The 17,432-nt window shown below is 45.5% G+C and overlaps 1 protein-coding gene across 2 annotated transcripts in view; it reads left to right on the forward strand.

The window, feature by feature from the left end:
* Window positions 1–2,340: 2,340 nt before the first annotated feature.
* HECA (hdc homolog, cell cycle regulator) overlaps window positions 2,341–17,432 on the forward strand; it is a 43,870-nt gene continuing 28,778 nt past the window's right edge. The window contains exon 1 of one of the 2 annotated variants that reach the window (XM_044769215.2): window positions 2,341–2,688. In XM_044769215.2, the coding sequence (XP_044625150.2) occupies window positions 2,454–2,688 (235 nt within the window). In that variant the 5' untranslated portion in view covers window positions 2,341–2,453. The remainder of the gene's footprint in view (window positions 2,689–17,432) is intronic. The other variant, XM_070506232.1, reaches the window with a different exon arrangement.

Below are 17,432 nucleotides of genomic sequence, written 5' to 3' on the forward strand. Positions count from 1 at the left end.
CATCAGAGAAACTGAAGGAAGAGAAGCCAGGTGTGGATTACAGAGCACAGTGGCGTCCTCCATTTCCCAGAACTCTTCACAGTCCCTTCTGGAAGCATCTGTGGGGAGGGCTTTGGGTCATCATCCATCTTTTGCTCTTTAGGTAGGTTCTCTCTCTGGCTCCTTCAGAAACGGTGCGGGAAAGGGAAAGATAAAAGGGCCAGGATTCCTGTGAAATTCCACGTCGTACGGAAGTAGGAAATGGAGTCTTTTAACCTCACCTGAATTTTCTTTCTAACATCTTGTTTTTAGGACATCTTTTTTTGGTAGCAATAAAATTGGAACTATAACTTCTGCATCGGATTTGACTAAGGATGAAAACAGATGATCAAGGTTGAGCATGGAAGAAGTGGCCCAACTTCTCCTTCCTCCTTTTCATTTTGTTTCACTTTGAATGAGGAGGTGGCTCACACAATTAACAAGAACAGCAGCGGCTGGATGTGTGTGTGCTTTGAGCCAATTAGGATATTTTTGTGGGAAAGCTTCCAATTCCTAAGTCTCAGTTATGTGGAGGTGGAGCGCAGCCAGTGTAAAGGTCTGTCGGCAGGGCACACACACGATTATTCTGATCCAATATGGCATGGCAACAAATTGCTTATTCAAGAAAATAATCACCTCAATTTTCTTGTACTCTAACACAAAGCTTCTTCATTCTCACCACTTTCAAAAAAAAAACAAGAAGAAAAAAGAAAAGCCAAAGCCCAGGTCACCAAAATATTTTGAGATCTCTCAGTCGGCTCTAGTGAGCGATATCAGTAATGAAATTAAGCGCTGTCAGAAAGGGCCGAGTTAACCCATCTTCCTCCGCAGCTCCACGGTCCTCCCTCCGAAGTTCCCATTTAATTAACTACCATCATCATTTCCTCCAGTTTCCAAAATTTCTTGATTTCTCTCTCCCCTTCACCTCACATCCAAGTGGCCATGAAATCCTGCTGCACCTGCCTTCAAAACATTTATTTATTTATTCAGGTATTTGTCATGCACTTATTAAACACCTACTGTGTACCATGCACTCTGCTAAGCACCAAGGATACAATGAGGACTGTGACCGACACAGTTTCTGCCATCACAGAGCTGATGGTGTACTGGGGACTGGACAAGAGACAAGTAAACAGGCAATTTCAATACCGTGTGAGCAAGCTGTTGTGGTAGGGAAGGTACAGGGAGCATGTGAGGACGACGAGTCTAGCTCTGGGCTGTCAGAGACGACTTCCTAGAGAATTGATGACTTAGCTGAGACTTTAAGGTTCAGAAACATGTAGCCAGAAGAAGAGCGTTAGGCATCCTCCATGCAACACATGGTTACTGAACACCTACTGTGGCTCTGGCTTTCCGCGCGGCTCTGCAGCTGGCCGGAAAGATAGTGTCAGTCCTTGCTCTCCCAGTGCTTAGAGGGTGTCGGGGTGGGGGAGAAACAGACAATGACATGCAGGGACAAAATGTCCATCTATCTGTCCATCCATCCAATATAACAAATAGGAGAGAATTAAAAGGTTCACCACTTTCCTACCGAAAAGTCCAACCAGCACTCGCTCCGGAACATCCAGGCTCCCCCGTGGCTGGGCCCTCCGCTACGAACGCCGAGCTCCCGATCAGAAGCCCCCACTAGGTGGGCACGCGAAGGGCGCCCTTCTCTGCTGTTCCGTCTGTTTCTGCTTCACGCCGCAGCCACAGAGCCTCTACTGAACAGCTGCGTTAGTTAGGAAGACCGTAAAGTGTCAGCTAACAGATTTCCTCCGTAGTTCATGGGAAAAGAAGCTAATTTCAACATGCAGCTGTAGTAAGCTAGCTGTTCCCTGAGGCGCCCAGGGAAGGTACGATCTCCCGCAGCCGCGGGGGACCACGCGCGCCGGCACCACGAGGTGACGGGCGGGCGGCGCTGGCGACGGCTGCTCCGGGGCGCGTCGCGCGGCGGCCTCCTGAGGAAGAGCGCGTCCGAGCCGGCCGGGCGGCGGGAGGAGCGGGTTAGCAAAGAGGCAGAAGACATGGGCTCCACAAAGCAACGCTGCTGACACTGAAATCGAGAGAGGCAGAACGGCGCTGCAGGAAAGAGAGCGCACAACACGCCCTGCGGCGCGGCCGCCCTCAGCCGCCAACCCAGCCGCCAACCCAGCCGCCACTGCCGCGGCGCCGCCCATACATGGGACCAGGCGCCGCGAGGGCCGCTTCCGGTGGGGACGCCGCTTCCGGCGAGGCGCCGCGGCGTCACTCGAGGCGCCGCGTGACGTCACGCGCGGGCCGGCGGCCGCGAGGGCAGCGGTGGGCGCGGCCAGGCCGGGCGCCCGCGCCGCCGGGCGGGGCCGAGCGAGTCTGCGGAGCCGAATCAAAACAAGCCGCGCCCGCCGCCCGCGGCGGCCCGCCCGCCCGCCCGCCCGCGAGCCTCGGGCCGCGGCCGCACGGCGGGGCGCCGCGCCATGCCCAACCCCCGGAGCGGCAAGGGCGGCCGCAAGAACAAGCGCGCCAACAGCAGCGGGGACGAGCAGGAGAATGGGGCCGCGGCCCTTGCGGCGGGCGGCGTGGCGGCGGGTGGCGCGGCGGCGGCGGGAGCGCCAGGCCCCGGGGGAGCCGCCGGCCCAGGGGCAGCTAGCTCGGGCGCCGCCCACCCCGCCCACGCCGCGGGGGCCGCGGCAGCGGGCGACGCCAGGAACGGTGAGGCGGGCTGCGCGGCGGGGCGGGGGCGGCCGAGGGGGACGGGCCGGGGCCCTGCTCCTGCGCTCCTCTCGCGCCGGCCTTCCTTCCCCGGCGGGGAGGGCTCTCCGGTCCGATGCCACAGGTGGCGTGCTTCCTGTGGGGCGCGCGCGCGTGTCTGTAGGGGGAGTGAGACTGTGTGTGTGGAGGGAGAGTGTGTGTGTTGTGGGGGAAGAATGTGTGGTGTAGGGGGAGCGTGTGTGTATAGGTGGAGTGTGTGTTGTAGGGGGAGTGTGTGTGTGGGGGAGTGTGTGTTGTAGAGGGAGTGTGTGTGTAGAGGGAGTGAGTGTTGTAGAGGCAGTGTATGTGTAGAGGCAGTGTATGTGTAGGGGGAGTGTGTGTTGTAGAGGGAGCGTGTGTGTGTAGAGGGAGTGAGTGTTGTAGGGGGAGTGTGTGTGTGGGGGACTGTGTGTTGTAGGGGGAGTGTGTATACGTAGAGGGAGTGAGTGTTGTAGGGGGAGTGTGTGTGTGGGGGACTGTGTGTTGTAGGGGGAGTGTGTGTGTGTAGGGGGAATGAGTGTACGGGGAGAATGTGTGTATGTAGGGGGAGTGTGCGTGTGTTTAGGGGGAGAATATGTGGTGTAGGGGGAGTGAGTGTGTGTAGGTGGAGTGTGTGTTGGGGAGTGTGTGTAGACGGGGTGTGTGTGTAGGGTGTAGGGGAGAATGTGTGGTAGCGGGAGTGTGTGTGTGTAGGGGGAGTGCTCTTGAATTCTCTTGCTTGCTGGAGGAAGGAAGAGAATCTGAACTTGACTTCCGTTCTCAGCCTGGACGGAAAAAAAATCGTGCCCTATACAATTCTGCCTCATGTCTTCAGAAGGAAGCCCAGTAATCTTAGGCGGTGCGTGGATGCACCTTTGGAGGGGGCACTCAGGGAACAGTGACCATGTGACAGATGGCCAGTGTCACTGCAGAGACATGTTTTCACTCTAGGGTGCTGGGCAAACACTTTTTGCTTCCTTGGGCAGTTTTTCAGGGAAGTGAATATAGGTATATTTTAATGAAGGGAGTTTAGAATCTTATATCTGGCTTTTAACTTATAGCTTTCATCTTTTTTTTGAGGAAGGTTGGCCCTGAGCTAACATCTGCCACCAATCCTCCTCTTTTTGCTGAGCAAGACTGGCCCTGAGCTAGCATCGGTGCCCATCTTTCTCTACTTTATATGTGGGATGCCTGCCACAGCATGGCTTGTCAAGCGGTGTGTAGGTCCGCACCTGGGATCCAAATCGGTGAACCCCGGGCCACTGAAGCAAAACGTGTGAACTTAACTCCTGGGCCACAGGGCTGGCCCCAGCTTTCAGCTTTTGAAGCGCCCCTCCCCCCCCATGTTTTTTTAAAGATTGGTACCTGAGCTAACAACTGTTGCCAATGTTTTTTTCCCTGCTTTTTCTCCCCAAGTTCCTCCAGTACATAGTTGTATATTTTAATTGTGGGTCCTTCTAGTTGTGCTATGTGGGACCCCGCCTCACTGTGGCCTGATGAGTGGTGCCTTGTCCGTGCCCAGGCCCCGGACTGGTGAAACCCTGGGCCGTTGAAGTGGAGCGTGTGAACCCAACCACTTGGCCATGGGCCCAGCCCCCAAAGTCCATTTTTTATTGTATACCAGTCAGTTCTTAAACAGGGTACCTGTGCTGGGAAGAACCCCACAGTGCTCTGGGCGCAGGAGACTGAAGTGTAGCCTGTTAACAACCGTGGGTCCCTTTGGCTGTCTCTCTGCAATACTGAAATCAAAGATTTTTTTTTTCCAGGAACAAATTTATCCCATTTGCGAATGATAGTACAACTTTTGGCCAGACTGTCTTCTCCAAGTTCTTCTATTTTCCCAGCTCTAAACTTCATTTTGGTTTTGATGTGGCAGAGGGAAAGGAAGACATACTTCTGGGGGCCAGCCCCATGGCCAAGTGGTTAAGTTTGTGCGCTCTGCTTAGGTGGCCCAGGGTTTCCCCAGTTCGAATCCTGGGCGCAGACATGGCACCGCTTATTAGGCCATGCTGAGGCGGCGTCCCATATGCTACAGTTGGAAGGACCCACAACTAAAAAATACACAGCTGTGTACCAGGGGGCTTTGGGAGAAAAAGGAAAAAAATAAAATCTAAAAAAAAAAAAAAGACTCCTGGCTCAGCCATTTAGAGCTTTGTCATCTTGGGAAGGTCAGTCTTTCTGAGCCTCAATTTCCTTGCCTATGAAATTGAAAAAAAGAATTGTGCTGATTTTTATTAGCCCCCCAATAGGGTTATTGTGAGGCTCAGTGTGTCCTTTCCCTGCCTAGCACCCAGTTGTTGTTTTAAAGGCTTAGTACATTTGTAATAAGCTTAGTAAAGTTCCTCAAGAAAAGTAAGTGATCAGTGAATCATTCATTCACTCTAAAAATACTAAGCACTTAGCAGTGTTGCAGGGACTGTATTGAGTTTTAAAGGATGCTGCGTAGTCAGGAGAGCACATCATGGTCCTCAGGAAGCTTGCATTCTTGTTCTGGTGGTGGTTTTGGCTTACCCTGCTGTCTTTTGTGTGTATGGAAGCTTCAAGTTGTCTGTCTGATTTTCTTCTTTCTCCAAAGGATTAGACCACTTTAAGGTGGCGTGAGGAAATTTTTTCTTAGGCTGGTGGTATCCCTTTGTTCGTAAACATCAACCTGGTTATGATGTCCCTACTATTCCTCTCCTCTGAAGTGGCAATCAGGTATATTTAGCAGTTCTGTATGTATCTGTGTGAAACTATGTATTTCTGATTTGAAGCTTGTTTTGTTAAATGAATGGGAGGCGGGGGAGGAAGAATTGGCCAAACATTGCTGTGATCAGGGTTCGAGGAGGTACAAACTTCTGTTAGAGCAGTGAGCTGAATTTGATGATACAAAGTCTTGGTTCTGACATAGTGTGAAGTTTCAGTGAATGATCCACCTTAATATCAAGAACCTGTCACTGCAGTTGATAACTGAACATGGATGCTGAGGCCTCCTGTGTGCAATATTGGTAAATAAGGAAGTTACACATGCTTTTAGCCCCCTGCCCTTTAAAGCTGTGCTTTATACTGTCAGGGTGGGAGAGGTGGCATTGGTAACTTTGTAAAAGAAGAGGCAATAGATATGTGCAAACTCTTAGAATCAACTGATAACCAATTACTTTGAAATTTTAAAATGACATTAATTGGACCATTATAGTATTTTTAAGTATATTTCAATTTTTTACTTAGCTGTGACATTAGATTTTGCGATTATAAATATTACAAGTCAAACATCATTCCAAGGATGTAGTAAATCTACATTCTACTAAACTTTTAAATGGTTGGTTCTCACTGTTCAAGTCAGTTGTGATGTCCATCTGCAGGCATGCACACTTAATCACTTCACTTAAAGTTAGTAGTATTTGTGGTTGTTTGGAATTTATAGAATGGTTTTAGAACTACAATGGTCTTATAGTTCTTGGGCAGTGTGGCCACGAGGGCAGGGTACTGTTAGTTCTTAGTTGCTTGCTGTTTGTCAATAGGTGTCAATAACTACTCATTCTATAACAGAAGATTGCCGCTAGGGAGAACTTGGGGAAGCTATGGTATGGTTGTAGTTGAAGAAATTGAACTAGTTGTAGTTGTGCATCTTGGGTAGGTTAAATATTAATTCTAAGGACTTTGTACTCCTAGTAAGAAATTTATTAGTACTTTTTTAGATACTAGTTTATGAAGTTTTCTGCAGGGATTGGAGTGAAAGATGGGGAAGCACCATCCTCCTCCTACATAGTAAACATCTGTCTGCACACGTTGTAGCATTTTGATTGCAGGTGGACAGGATTTGCTAACCAGTATTGTTAGGGTCTAGTAATGCAGTATATTATAACTGTGTAGTCTCATTCTGGAATTCTGGTTCCATTAGGCCACTGCTTTTTTTGCTTAAGGCTTAAAAATATCTGAACCTTTCTTCATAGTGTCTAGTTTTTAATGGGCCTAAATCCCAAGTCCTTTCAGAAATTCCTGTTTTATGGGTGACTATGTTTCACCACTCTGCTCCTTCTTCATTGCCACTGGAACCCCTGGGCCCCGAGTCTCCTTTAGTTTATTCAACAACTCTTTGTCGTAGGCAGAGTTAGTTTACAGAATGATTGGCTTTGCGTTTGGTAGACCTAGATTCACGTGCTGGCTCTTCAAATTACTTGCCATATGACCTTGGGCAAGTCGCTTGACTTCTCTGAGCTTCAGTTGCTGCATATTTAGAATGGGATTGTAGTACCTACCCATATATATGTCGTAAGATACCTGTCTGAAGCCTGACTTGTAATATGAACTTACTAAGTGTTAGCTATTTGTCTTAGATTCTGGAAATAGGCTTTGAGACAGACGTTGATGTACAGGAGGTGTCCTGGCATCAGTACTAGTGGGGGTGAGGGAAGCAGGATTGGGCAGAGGGAGGAACTGGCTGTGATGCAGTTATAGCTGAGAGTGCTACAGCTGAGACGGCCCTGAAGAGTTATCTCACCTGGAGGCAGGGTCTTTAACCTGCCCCCCCCCCACCCCCGCCCCCCGACTGTTCATATGAACATGGGCTGGACATACCAGGAAGAGGGTGTGACCCAGGGGGTGGCATCTCTTAGCTGGAGAAGCTCTGTGGAGAGGGACTCGGCTGAAACTTTGCCTCCGCGTGGAGGGGAGCTGTTCCTCTGGCATTGTGGTTTCTTCATTAGACTCCTGCTACGTTCATCGAACTGCAGGTGTGGGCTCAGTGGTTTTCTCTAACGACTCAGTAGGCTTCGTGGACCAGGCTGGCAGCTAACCACCATTGTAGCTTTGTCTTGATGGGAAAATGTGTTCTGAGTTCCATACATCTGTTTACAAATAGATTTTTGGAGTGTCACCTGTTCCCTATAAACAAGATTCGTATTTTTCAACATGCTTGGGCCACCGAACACACTTTCTATAACCCCAGGTTTGTAGTATACTTTAAGTAGTTTCTCTTTTTAGGTGTTTACTTAAATTCTTACTACATTTAAATTACCTGTATTCATTGGAAGGAATATGAAGTGTGTTTATCTGCTGTTTATTTTCAAATCAAGGAATATTTATTGGGGATTTAAGGTATGTAGAGCCCTGTTGTCATCATGGAAGACATTTTCTTGCCTTATCTAGAAGTTACTTTTGTCAGGCCTTAAAAATATCTGCTACTTGTGGACCTTGTCTTTTGAAATCAGCCTTTGTGATGGGGATTGATAGAGTTGTTGCCAACTCCCTCAGAGATTCCCCGTGTGCACTTTGTATATTACAGTCAAACTGCGCTCTGCTCACGCTGTTTCATGCACAGTCCTTACGCTTTTCTTCACTTGTTACAGGACCTGAGCTAAAATTCTGGAAACTAAACCTTCAGTGTCAGCTCTTCTGTAAGTCTGAAAATGTATGTCATTTTGTACCAAATTGAAAACAGGAGCTAAAACTGGGAAAACTCTTGGCAGCTTAACCCTCCTATGACTTTACTTCAGGCTTTTAGCTGTGAGCAATTTAAAGAACTAGAAGGTATTGGAAGGAAGACTTTAGGAAAAAGAAATCTGTCCTGATTTTGATCACCAGCTCTTTGGCATTTTTAAGGGATATATTTAATTAAAAATATTTTTTCTTTATCAGTAATAAAATAGGCATTGTGGGAAAAAAATCTTTTTAAAATCAAGAAAATAGGCAAAGTTCTCTTTGCCTTTCTAGTCAAACACATAATCCCATCACTTAGGTCACCATTGTTAGCATTTTGAAATACAGTATATTCTTGGAGCCTTTTAAGGTGTTTTCTTACAAACTTTTAAAAGTATGTATACAGTTTTTGGAAAAAGAGGATCGTGTATTTTATAATCTGCTTTTCACATGTGCAGTGTTTTATGGACATTTTACCAGAGCAGCAAATATGCGGATGCATCACCATTTTTAATGATTGCATAGCCTGCCATCATATGTCTGCATCTTGCATAATTTGATCATTCTGCAAAAAAGATCTGTTTGGTCCTTAGGTTCTTATTAATGCATCTCTGGGCATTATCCAGTTACTTCCTTAGGATAAATTCTTACCTGTGGACTTGCTGTGTCAAGGGATATGTGTATTTTTGGCTTTTGAGACATGCTGACAGACTGCCCTATAGGAAAGGAGGTGTGCCAGTGAGACCCTGCTGTGGTTGGAGGGCTCTTCACAGTGGCCTTGCCAGTCCCTAGTGATGTTGTTTGAAAAGTGTGCTCGAGAATCGCTGGTACCCCATGTCTCAGCAGTAGGAGGGCCCTGTTTGGATTGAGAGCCTGGAGCAGACGCTGCCACTCTTAAGGGAACTTTGCATTCCTGCACTTATTTCTACTGGGGACCTCTGTGATCTTTAGTGATTTGGTGGCTAACAAGGATTCAACAAAATACCTGATAATGGTGAATGGTATTTTAACAACTGGTGATAGTGAAGATGAAAGCATTGGCCTTTGAAATTCTGTCTGCACCATTATTCTACTCTTAAGAATTAAGGCCTAGAATTTTTAGAGTTTTAGTCAAAAAGCTTGAGGTTTGAACAGAACTGGGTATAAACCTGGGCACCATAACTTACTAGCAAAGTGACTTTTGGGGCAAGTTATTTAACCTTTCTCAGCCTCCTGTTTTCTAGATGCAGCCCTTTGGAGTGTGTTCAAAGATTAAGAAAAACATATGTGAAAGATCTTGGCACAGTGCCTGGCAGATATGGGTACCATCCACAGTAGCTTTGTGATTTGTTCCACCTTATCCAATTAGAAAACTTGTTACACCATTATGCTGTTGAGAACAGACACTGAGACAGTAAGATGGTGGGCAAGGGTCTGTGAGTATTAATATGGAAAAAGATCACTGTCATACAGCTTTTTATTCAAGCACTGATTTGCTATAATGATCTTCTATTCTTTCCTCATTGTCTCTCTCTGACTATAGTTTAAATCAGATGATTTAGCAAAAAAAGAGAAAAAGAGAAAGTAAAAAGTAAAGTGTGACAACTGTTACATCTTCCTTCCTTCATTCATTTCTCCATCTCCTATGTGTTGAGTGCCTGCTGTTTGTTAGGCACTCTGTTAGGTTCTGGAATTACACAGACAAAAGAATTGGGCCCAAGGGGCTTATGGTCTAGTTGGGAGCCTTTCTAGAAACAAGTGCAAGTAGGTTATTACCTGTTGTACACAAGGGCAGCTATGAAAGAAAGAGCAGGAGATGTGAGGTGGTAAAAGGTTGGATTAAATTTGGGGATTGGATTAGAAGATCTGGGGAAGTCAAATAAGCATGGGGGGATGAAGAGTAGCTGAAAGGAGGTGAGGAGCTCAGGGTGTTCTCTGGGGAGCAGCCAGGGCTTCATATTACTGAAAATTGAACAAAGACCCTCCCTTGCCCAGGCAGCAGCTAGAAGGGTTGTACTAGCTCATTCGTTCATTTGTTTGCTTATTTGTTATTTTGTACATCTATGCACTCGTCCATCTACTCAGCGTTTATTATGTGCTTACTGCCTTCTATGGCTGGAAGTAGTGTTGGACTCTACGTAGAGGCATCGGAATCTACACCCTCACAGGCTCGTGGTGAAGCTGTCAGACAGACATGGAAACACCAGGAGCAATGATCATGTGCTGTGGATGCCTGGTGGGAAAAGTGATTTGTTTCCTGGAGGAGGGGACTTTTGAGCTGAGTCCTGCAGGAAGAGAAGCAGTTAGCTCTGAAAGCAGAGGAAGGCTGTTTCAAGCAGTGGGAGGTGGGAAACAGCCTTGAGTTCTGGTGGCTGCCAGGAGTTTGTGGCTGGTTTGAGATACAGTGCAAGGACTCAAGGCTGGAAAGGGAGTGGAGCCAGACAGTCAAATCTAGATGTTTTGTAGCCAATGCAGAACCATCCCTGAGGTTTGTAAGCTGGGACCTGCGCAGCCAAACCTGCAAAAGGGGATAATCACAGGTTATTGACAAGCTTGTGAAATTATCGTATATTTTCACAGAATCAGTATCTTTTGGCAGTTTTTCTGTAGATACAGCTAGTCAACATCCAGCCTGCCATGGACCCTCAGTTGTGATTTTTCGATAGGGCATTGGGCACACTGCACATGCTGCTTTCCTGTGCATCAGGATGTTAGTGTCGCGGCGCCCAAGCCTGCTGTGTGGAGAGTCTGTCTTAATTGTGGGCACAGCATCCCTGTGCTTCCGAGCCATGGGAGGTGAGCTAATTGAGGTTAACAGAGAACCAAACGCCAAGGGAGGGGCCATCCGAGCAGAAGGGTTTTCTCTGAGGGAGGGGCCGTCCCTGTGGTTTGCTTTCATACTTTGGTGCAAAGAATGTATCTCTCTGCCAGGTTGAACTAATTATCTTGGTTTGTCATTTTATTTTTATCATCCTCAAATCAGTTTTTAAAACAGTAAACTCTGGTGAGGGGTGTGTCATTGTTTTGTACAAAGTGACTGTGTGTGTTTTAATTCTGTCTATTTCAGAAAGCTGCCAGTTCTCAGTGGTTGGTGAAATAGCAACTTGCTTTATTTAATCAACATGGTGTTTTATCTTGATTGTACTTGAGAGGTTTTTATAAGCTGGCAAAAAGTGAGTAGCATTTCTAATACTTAAAAATTATTCTGATTTATCAAAAGTATAAAAGGAAAACAAATTATTTCTGCTAAATTATGAGGATTATGCTTGAAAACAGTGTAAGAGAAGCAAGAAGGATATTTAGAAGTTTAAAGGAAAGTGAGAAAAGTGGAAGACTTGAAGAGGAAGTGTGAAATGTTGATCAGATAATTCCTTAGACTGGAGTTAATAAGAATGTCAGTGTGGTTCTCATATGCACTTATAATACAGTGTATTTCATAGATTTAAATTGTCAGGGAGGGAAGCTTTTCCTCTACACTCTTAACTTCAGTATTAGGGGCCTGCAAATTAAACTGTTAAAAGATAAGCAAGAGAAAAGACAGATTTAATCACAGAAAAAATGTGACTCAAAGGGGAGGTTAGAATTTGTGGCATAGATACCATTTTACTAGACGGGGAAGGGAGAAAGGTACTTAAAGGAAAACAACTTTTTTGGAAGATAAATGAGCCCTTAGAGAATAGATGGGAGAAACGATAGTTTAGTGACAATACCTGTTTAGGTGTGGTGTGGAGACTTATCTTTGCTGGTGAGAGTCGGTCTTCCCTGGTTCCTCCTGGGGAGGGGATTTGTGACAATTGAGTTCTTTTGAGAGGCTCTGCTTTTAGGCAGATAAAAGATTTCATGAACTCAGATGCCTTCAGCTCAAAATAATTTTAAGGCCACAGTGGCATATCCTGGACCCCTTCAAAATATGTTGCAGATCAAATCACATCACCCCATAATAGCAGTTACAGATAGTCAGTTGGCAAAAGACAGTGTCATAATTCAAGCTTTCTGTTTTTCATTTTATTGGTAATTTATTAGAAATAGATGGCCTTAAGGCATATATCTTTATAAAACTGATAAAGTGGATCAATTTAGGCAAAAGTTAGCAGGGGATCAAATTGATCGTATAAGTAAGGGAGATATTTGCCAAATTTAAAATGTATATTTTTCCCTGGAGGTAAGCATAAGTTTGATGATACTTCAGATCACATCTCTTCAAGTTATAAAAGCATCTCAGGAGAGTCTTTGGACACTAGTGTTGAAACTGAATCACAAACTCTATTTTGGGTTTCTAAATGAGCACTCCTGAATGTAAGGATTATCTCAGTATAACATTTAGTAGAATTCTATTCAAACAAAACATTATTAAAGTGACACACTGTTTGTTACACCTGGCAAAGCTCACTGTCTGGGCAGAAGTGGAAACTGGAGAGTGTACAGAGTCAAGTTGTGGCTGTTTTTGATTGGCAGCAGGTGAGTCTGTAATCTGAGAGTCTGGGCCTGGGGTGGTTTGTGACCCTTGTTAATGGACAGACACTGTGCTGCCAGAAGCCATGGAGGGAGCCTGGCGTTGAGAAACAGAAAGCGCCCTTCAGCGGTGGAGGGAGAAACCTGCACGTCTGACCCATGGGGCAGCTCCAAGAATTCTTCCAGACGGTTTCCCCCTCATCAGACTTGCTCCTGCTGGGCATACTTACGTGTTGCACAAAGGTTAGCCTTGGGATGATGCAGCTCAACTGCATCAGGCATTTAGTTTTAGAAGTGCAAGTGATGCCTTGCAGCAAAAGTAAATTAGGTGAGGCTCCTGGTAGGTGTGTTGGGACTGCAGAACTCATAGAATCCACAGAAAGGAGAAGCATCCCTTCCCAGAGACGGGAGCCAGTGATAGCGCAGCTGCCCTATATTAAGTGCTCACCAGGAGCCAGGTGTGACACCCAGCAGTCCACAGTCTGCATTTGAGGACGAGGACAGTGAGCTCCAGAGATGGCCTCCTTCCCTTTTTGCAGAAAAGGCACTCTTGGGTTAGGGAGATGCCACAGTTAAGTCCTGCTTGCTGTTGGGTCCATCTTGACCAACACACACACGTACGTAATGAACAAGTTTTTAAGTAGAGGACTTAAATTCAGTATAAAAACATCAAGGAAGCAATAGAGCCATTTAAATTACTTCTCAACGGCCTCATGCTTATCATTGTGGTACTTGAACTGGAATTAAGTTTGTCAGACAGGAAAACATTTGACCAAGGAGCACTTCGCTCACGCGTTGTAAACTCAGTTGATCTGACTCCTCCTCATGACAGGACATCCTGGTCTTGGAGCTGTGGAGACTACACATCTGAAGTGGCGCTGCCTATTCTCGGGGGACCACATTTCGTGACTGAGCTGTGATCATCTTTAGCTGAAGTCCTAGAAGTGGAGTTGCGGCCACAGGCACTTGGTTCTGAGGCTCTGATGTGTGTCCAGACTGCTCTCCAGGGGGGTTCCCGGCTCCCGCTTGCAGCGCCACCCTGCCCGCAGCATGCTCAGTCCTCTCACTCCTCAGTGTGCTTGAGAGCCGCTTTCAGTTCTGCCAGTCAGATAGACGAGAAATCACAGCTCATTGTTATTTTTGTTTGCATTTGTTGGATTGTCAGTGAGTGAATGTCTTTTCATGTGTATTCATGTGTGTATTGGTCATTTTATATTTTTTTTCCTATTTGTGCTTTTTGTCCATTTTACTAATAGGATATTTGTGTTCTTCTTGATTTACACAAAGTCTTTGTATATTCAGGATACTTTTTTTTTTTTTTGAGGAAGATTGTTGCTGAGCTAACATCTGTGCCAATCTTCCTCTATTTTGTGTGTGGGATGCAGCCTCAGCATGGCCTGATGAGCAGTGTATAGGTCCGTGCCCAGGATCTGAACCCACAAACCCCGGGCCAGGGCTGCCAAAGTGGAGCACATGAACTTAACTGCTACACCACTGGGCCAGCCCCTATTCAGGATACGTTTTGATCTACGTTTTCCCTGGTTTATTGTTTGTCTTTTCGCTCTGTGTAGGATGTTCTGTTGGTTAGAAATGTTAGTTTTGTGTGGTCACAGAACATCCGCGTAGAGACAGAACCTCAGGAGGAAGAGAGGCGAGAGTGGGGAAAGTCTTCTGTGGAACTGCCTGTAGGAGGAGCAGCTTGGACAGAAGGCTGGTGACTGAGTTTCTGTGGATGCCAGTGCACAGCGATGCTGGCATCTTGTGAGCTTCTGTTTCGTTTTTGTTCTAAATTTGCGAGGCTCTGTTTTACAGGCTTGGTTGCAACTCCTGCTGTGCTCCCTGACCCTGGGCTTCCCTGACCACTGCTTTCCAGTTGACAGCTGAGCTGCATGTCCAGCACCTGCCGCTTCTTGCACATTTCTAAAATCCCCTGCAGTTTTTAGTCCAGCTGCATAGGACTTGGAAACTTGTAGATAAAGGCCCGTTATTTATTGCCTCCTCTCGAGAACCAAGCTGCAACGTGAGGTCTCTTAAGGCTAAATCGTGCATAACTTCCTTGTAATAACAAACTTAAATGCCGAGTCATAAGAAAGTTCTCATTTTTCTCATTCTGGCACTTGGATTGAAATTACATTTGTATATTAATAAAACGAAGACACAGCACTCACTTGAAACAAGAGTTTATTTGCACCCCGTGCATCATGCTGATCCAGTCAGCCCTTGTGCCTTCTCAAGTGTCTGTGATGGCGAAGAGGTTTCCAGACTCGTTGCTTCTGCTAAAGGGCCTTGAGATGTGAGAGACGCAGGTCGTAGCCTGACATCTACCACTTTCCAAGGTCAGTGAAGTTTTCTAAGCCCGGATGTTCTTACCTGCAGAAAGTGAGGATAACATGATATTGTTTGTGACTAACTCTGCAAACACACTGTACAACTGTTTGAAAAAGCCAACAGTTGTGTCATGATTTGGGATTTTTGGTGTTTTCTGGTTCAGGTTTTGGTTCCTAGTTTTTTGTGTGGTCGTGTGGCTGCTTCCCAACTCCTGATGAGTGCGTGTTCCACTTTGTTTGGAGAACCCAGGGCAGACCTTGGCTTTCCCTCACAAAGCTGGCCGTGAACGGTACTCTTCCAGAATTGTTCCACTTCCCTGGAGGAGTGGGGAGCCTTTAGTTTCTCTGCAAGTTCAGATCTGGGGTCTCTTGCTGTGGGGATTTTGCCAGAGAATCTGCAGTGCTTGCTTGCTGGTCTCAGGGCGAGCCTGGCTCCTGGAGGGAGCTCCTCTGGAGTGTCTGCAGAAGGCCTTTCTGACCCCACTGTGGGGAGGCTCTGTGGAGCTGAAGCCTTGGGGAGGGTGCTTTCACCAGGGTGAGGAGAGAGATTGGAGATGGTTTTGTTGTGATCTGTGAATCACCTTGTCCCCAGGTTTCATTGTCACAGCAGATCCCACTGTGATTTTAGCCCAGAGGTGAGCAGAGCCTTGCGCATGGCCTGCTGTACTGCAGGATTTATGGGTGCCTGTGCTTGTCGTCACGACTCACAGTGTGTGCATCTTGATGCGCGCTTTAGGCCTTCCCGCCCTTTACCTGGCTCCGGGGTCCCGTGCAGGGAGTGTGAGTGTGGTAGAAGCACTTGAAATGCTTGCATATGACTTTCTTTTGTTTCCTTACCTCCCTTTTAGATTTCACATTTTAAAATAGCTTAGAGAATTATGAATATTTCAAACTGTATTATGAATTTTATCAAAATAACTTCTATAGGCATATGATAGTATGTAGATGTATTAGTGTATATCTATAAATGTTTTAATGTGTTTATATTGCATCATTGTTTTTCTTGAGATTCGGTTAATTAAAAACGGTTTGTAAGCTTCATTTTTGAGAGATTCGAATTTGAAATTTGACTTTGGAATAAATCAGTTTTACCTCATAACTTAGTTTTTAATGTTCCATGAAATATGTGATCTAAAGATGACTTCTAAGAATTTTTAATGAATTAATTTGAAATGTTTTTCTCTTGACAGATTTGGAAATACAATTTAGAATTCATTTGGAGTATAGTCATATATACATATGTATATATGTATATATTTTAATTATAGTTATTACGACAAATTCTCTTATGGCAAAAAGAAATTTCTAGATATTTTTGGTAATGTTTTTAAATGGTATATTATTTTTTCCATCTAGTTTAGAAATGAACAGTTTTGAGTCTTTGAGAATGGCCATATCTATGTTCCATAGAAGTTAGTAATTGGAAAAGGAATCATTGTCTAGTTATAATGACATCACTGGCTTACTATCACTGGGGTGTAAACTTTGAGTTTCCTTTGCAGCAGGAAATTTTATGAAATACTCTCTTGAAAACAAGTCATAATAATAGTAAGCTGTGTTGAGTGTGTGTGTGGGGTGAACTGCTGGGCCATGATGTGACTGGTTCTTGAGTCTAGTTTTCATTTTCACTGAGGTATGTGTAAGACTTACACCCTCTCCTTTGACAAGTCTTTCCTTGTTGCAACAGATTTTGTAACCTGCTTGTTGGTTGCTGATGCAGTGTTTCAGAAATAGGCTGAGCAGTGTGGCCCCCGGGCAAAAGCTTTGTCTTTTCTCCCCAGATCCCAGCAGAGTGACTGCCAGGGTGGAAGGGTTGCTCATAAAGCATTTCCCAGGTTTCTGTCAAAGGGAAGGCAAGGCAGCAGAAAGTGTTTTTTTCAGGGAGTTCAGCATAGCAGAAGAGTCACATGGAAAACAAAGGAAGTATAAGGATTTAGTGCAGTCTGGGTTATGGAGAGGGTGGGGAGATGAATTTAGCTACATCGTGCTGAGGTTTTATTCGTTTAAATACAGTAATCTTAAAATGGTCTTGGGAGTTGGTTATGTTGACCCAGTGTGTCGACCCACACAGGGTGCAGGCGAGGCAGGCTGAGCTGTTTCTCACTGTCAGGGCTCTTTTTGCTGCCTGAGTCGGTAGTCTCCATACTGATAGAATGGTGTTTCTTCACATTCTTTCCAAGGAAGATTGCTTTATTCTCATTGAATGACAAGTAAGCCTTTGCTAATTTTTTTTTTCTTTTTTTTTGAGTTTAGCGATTCTGTTAACTAGAGTAGATTTACCTTCTTGTCTGTCTGTCTGTGTTTTTGAGGAGTGCAAAGATTGGGGTCAGGAAACCTTTATATTGTAATCAGGCTTGAGCACTTGCTTCTTTAACTTGGTTTTCCTTGTGCCTAGTTTTTAAGTAATTCTGAGGATTATTGTGGGTCTTGAATGTTTTGAAATAGGCTTTTGTGTAACCAGATCGTATTAAGTGGTTCTATAATTTTGAGTAAGATACTATTCCAAATTGTAGACCTACTTACTGTGATCTTGTTACATAAAGCTGTTGGTCACTGCCTCTCTGTGTAGAC

The sequence above is a fragment of the Equus asinus genome, chromosome 1 (assembly GCF_041296235.1).
Source record: "Equus asinus isolate D_3611 breed Donkey chromosome 1, EquAss-T2T_v2, whole genome shotgun sequence".
Classification (NCBI taxonomy): Eukaryota; Metazoa; Chordata; class Mammalia; order Perissodactyla; family Equidae; genus Equus; species Equus asinus.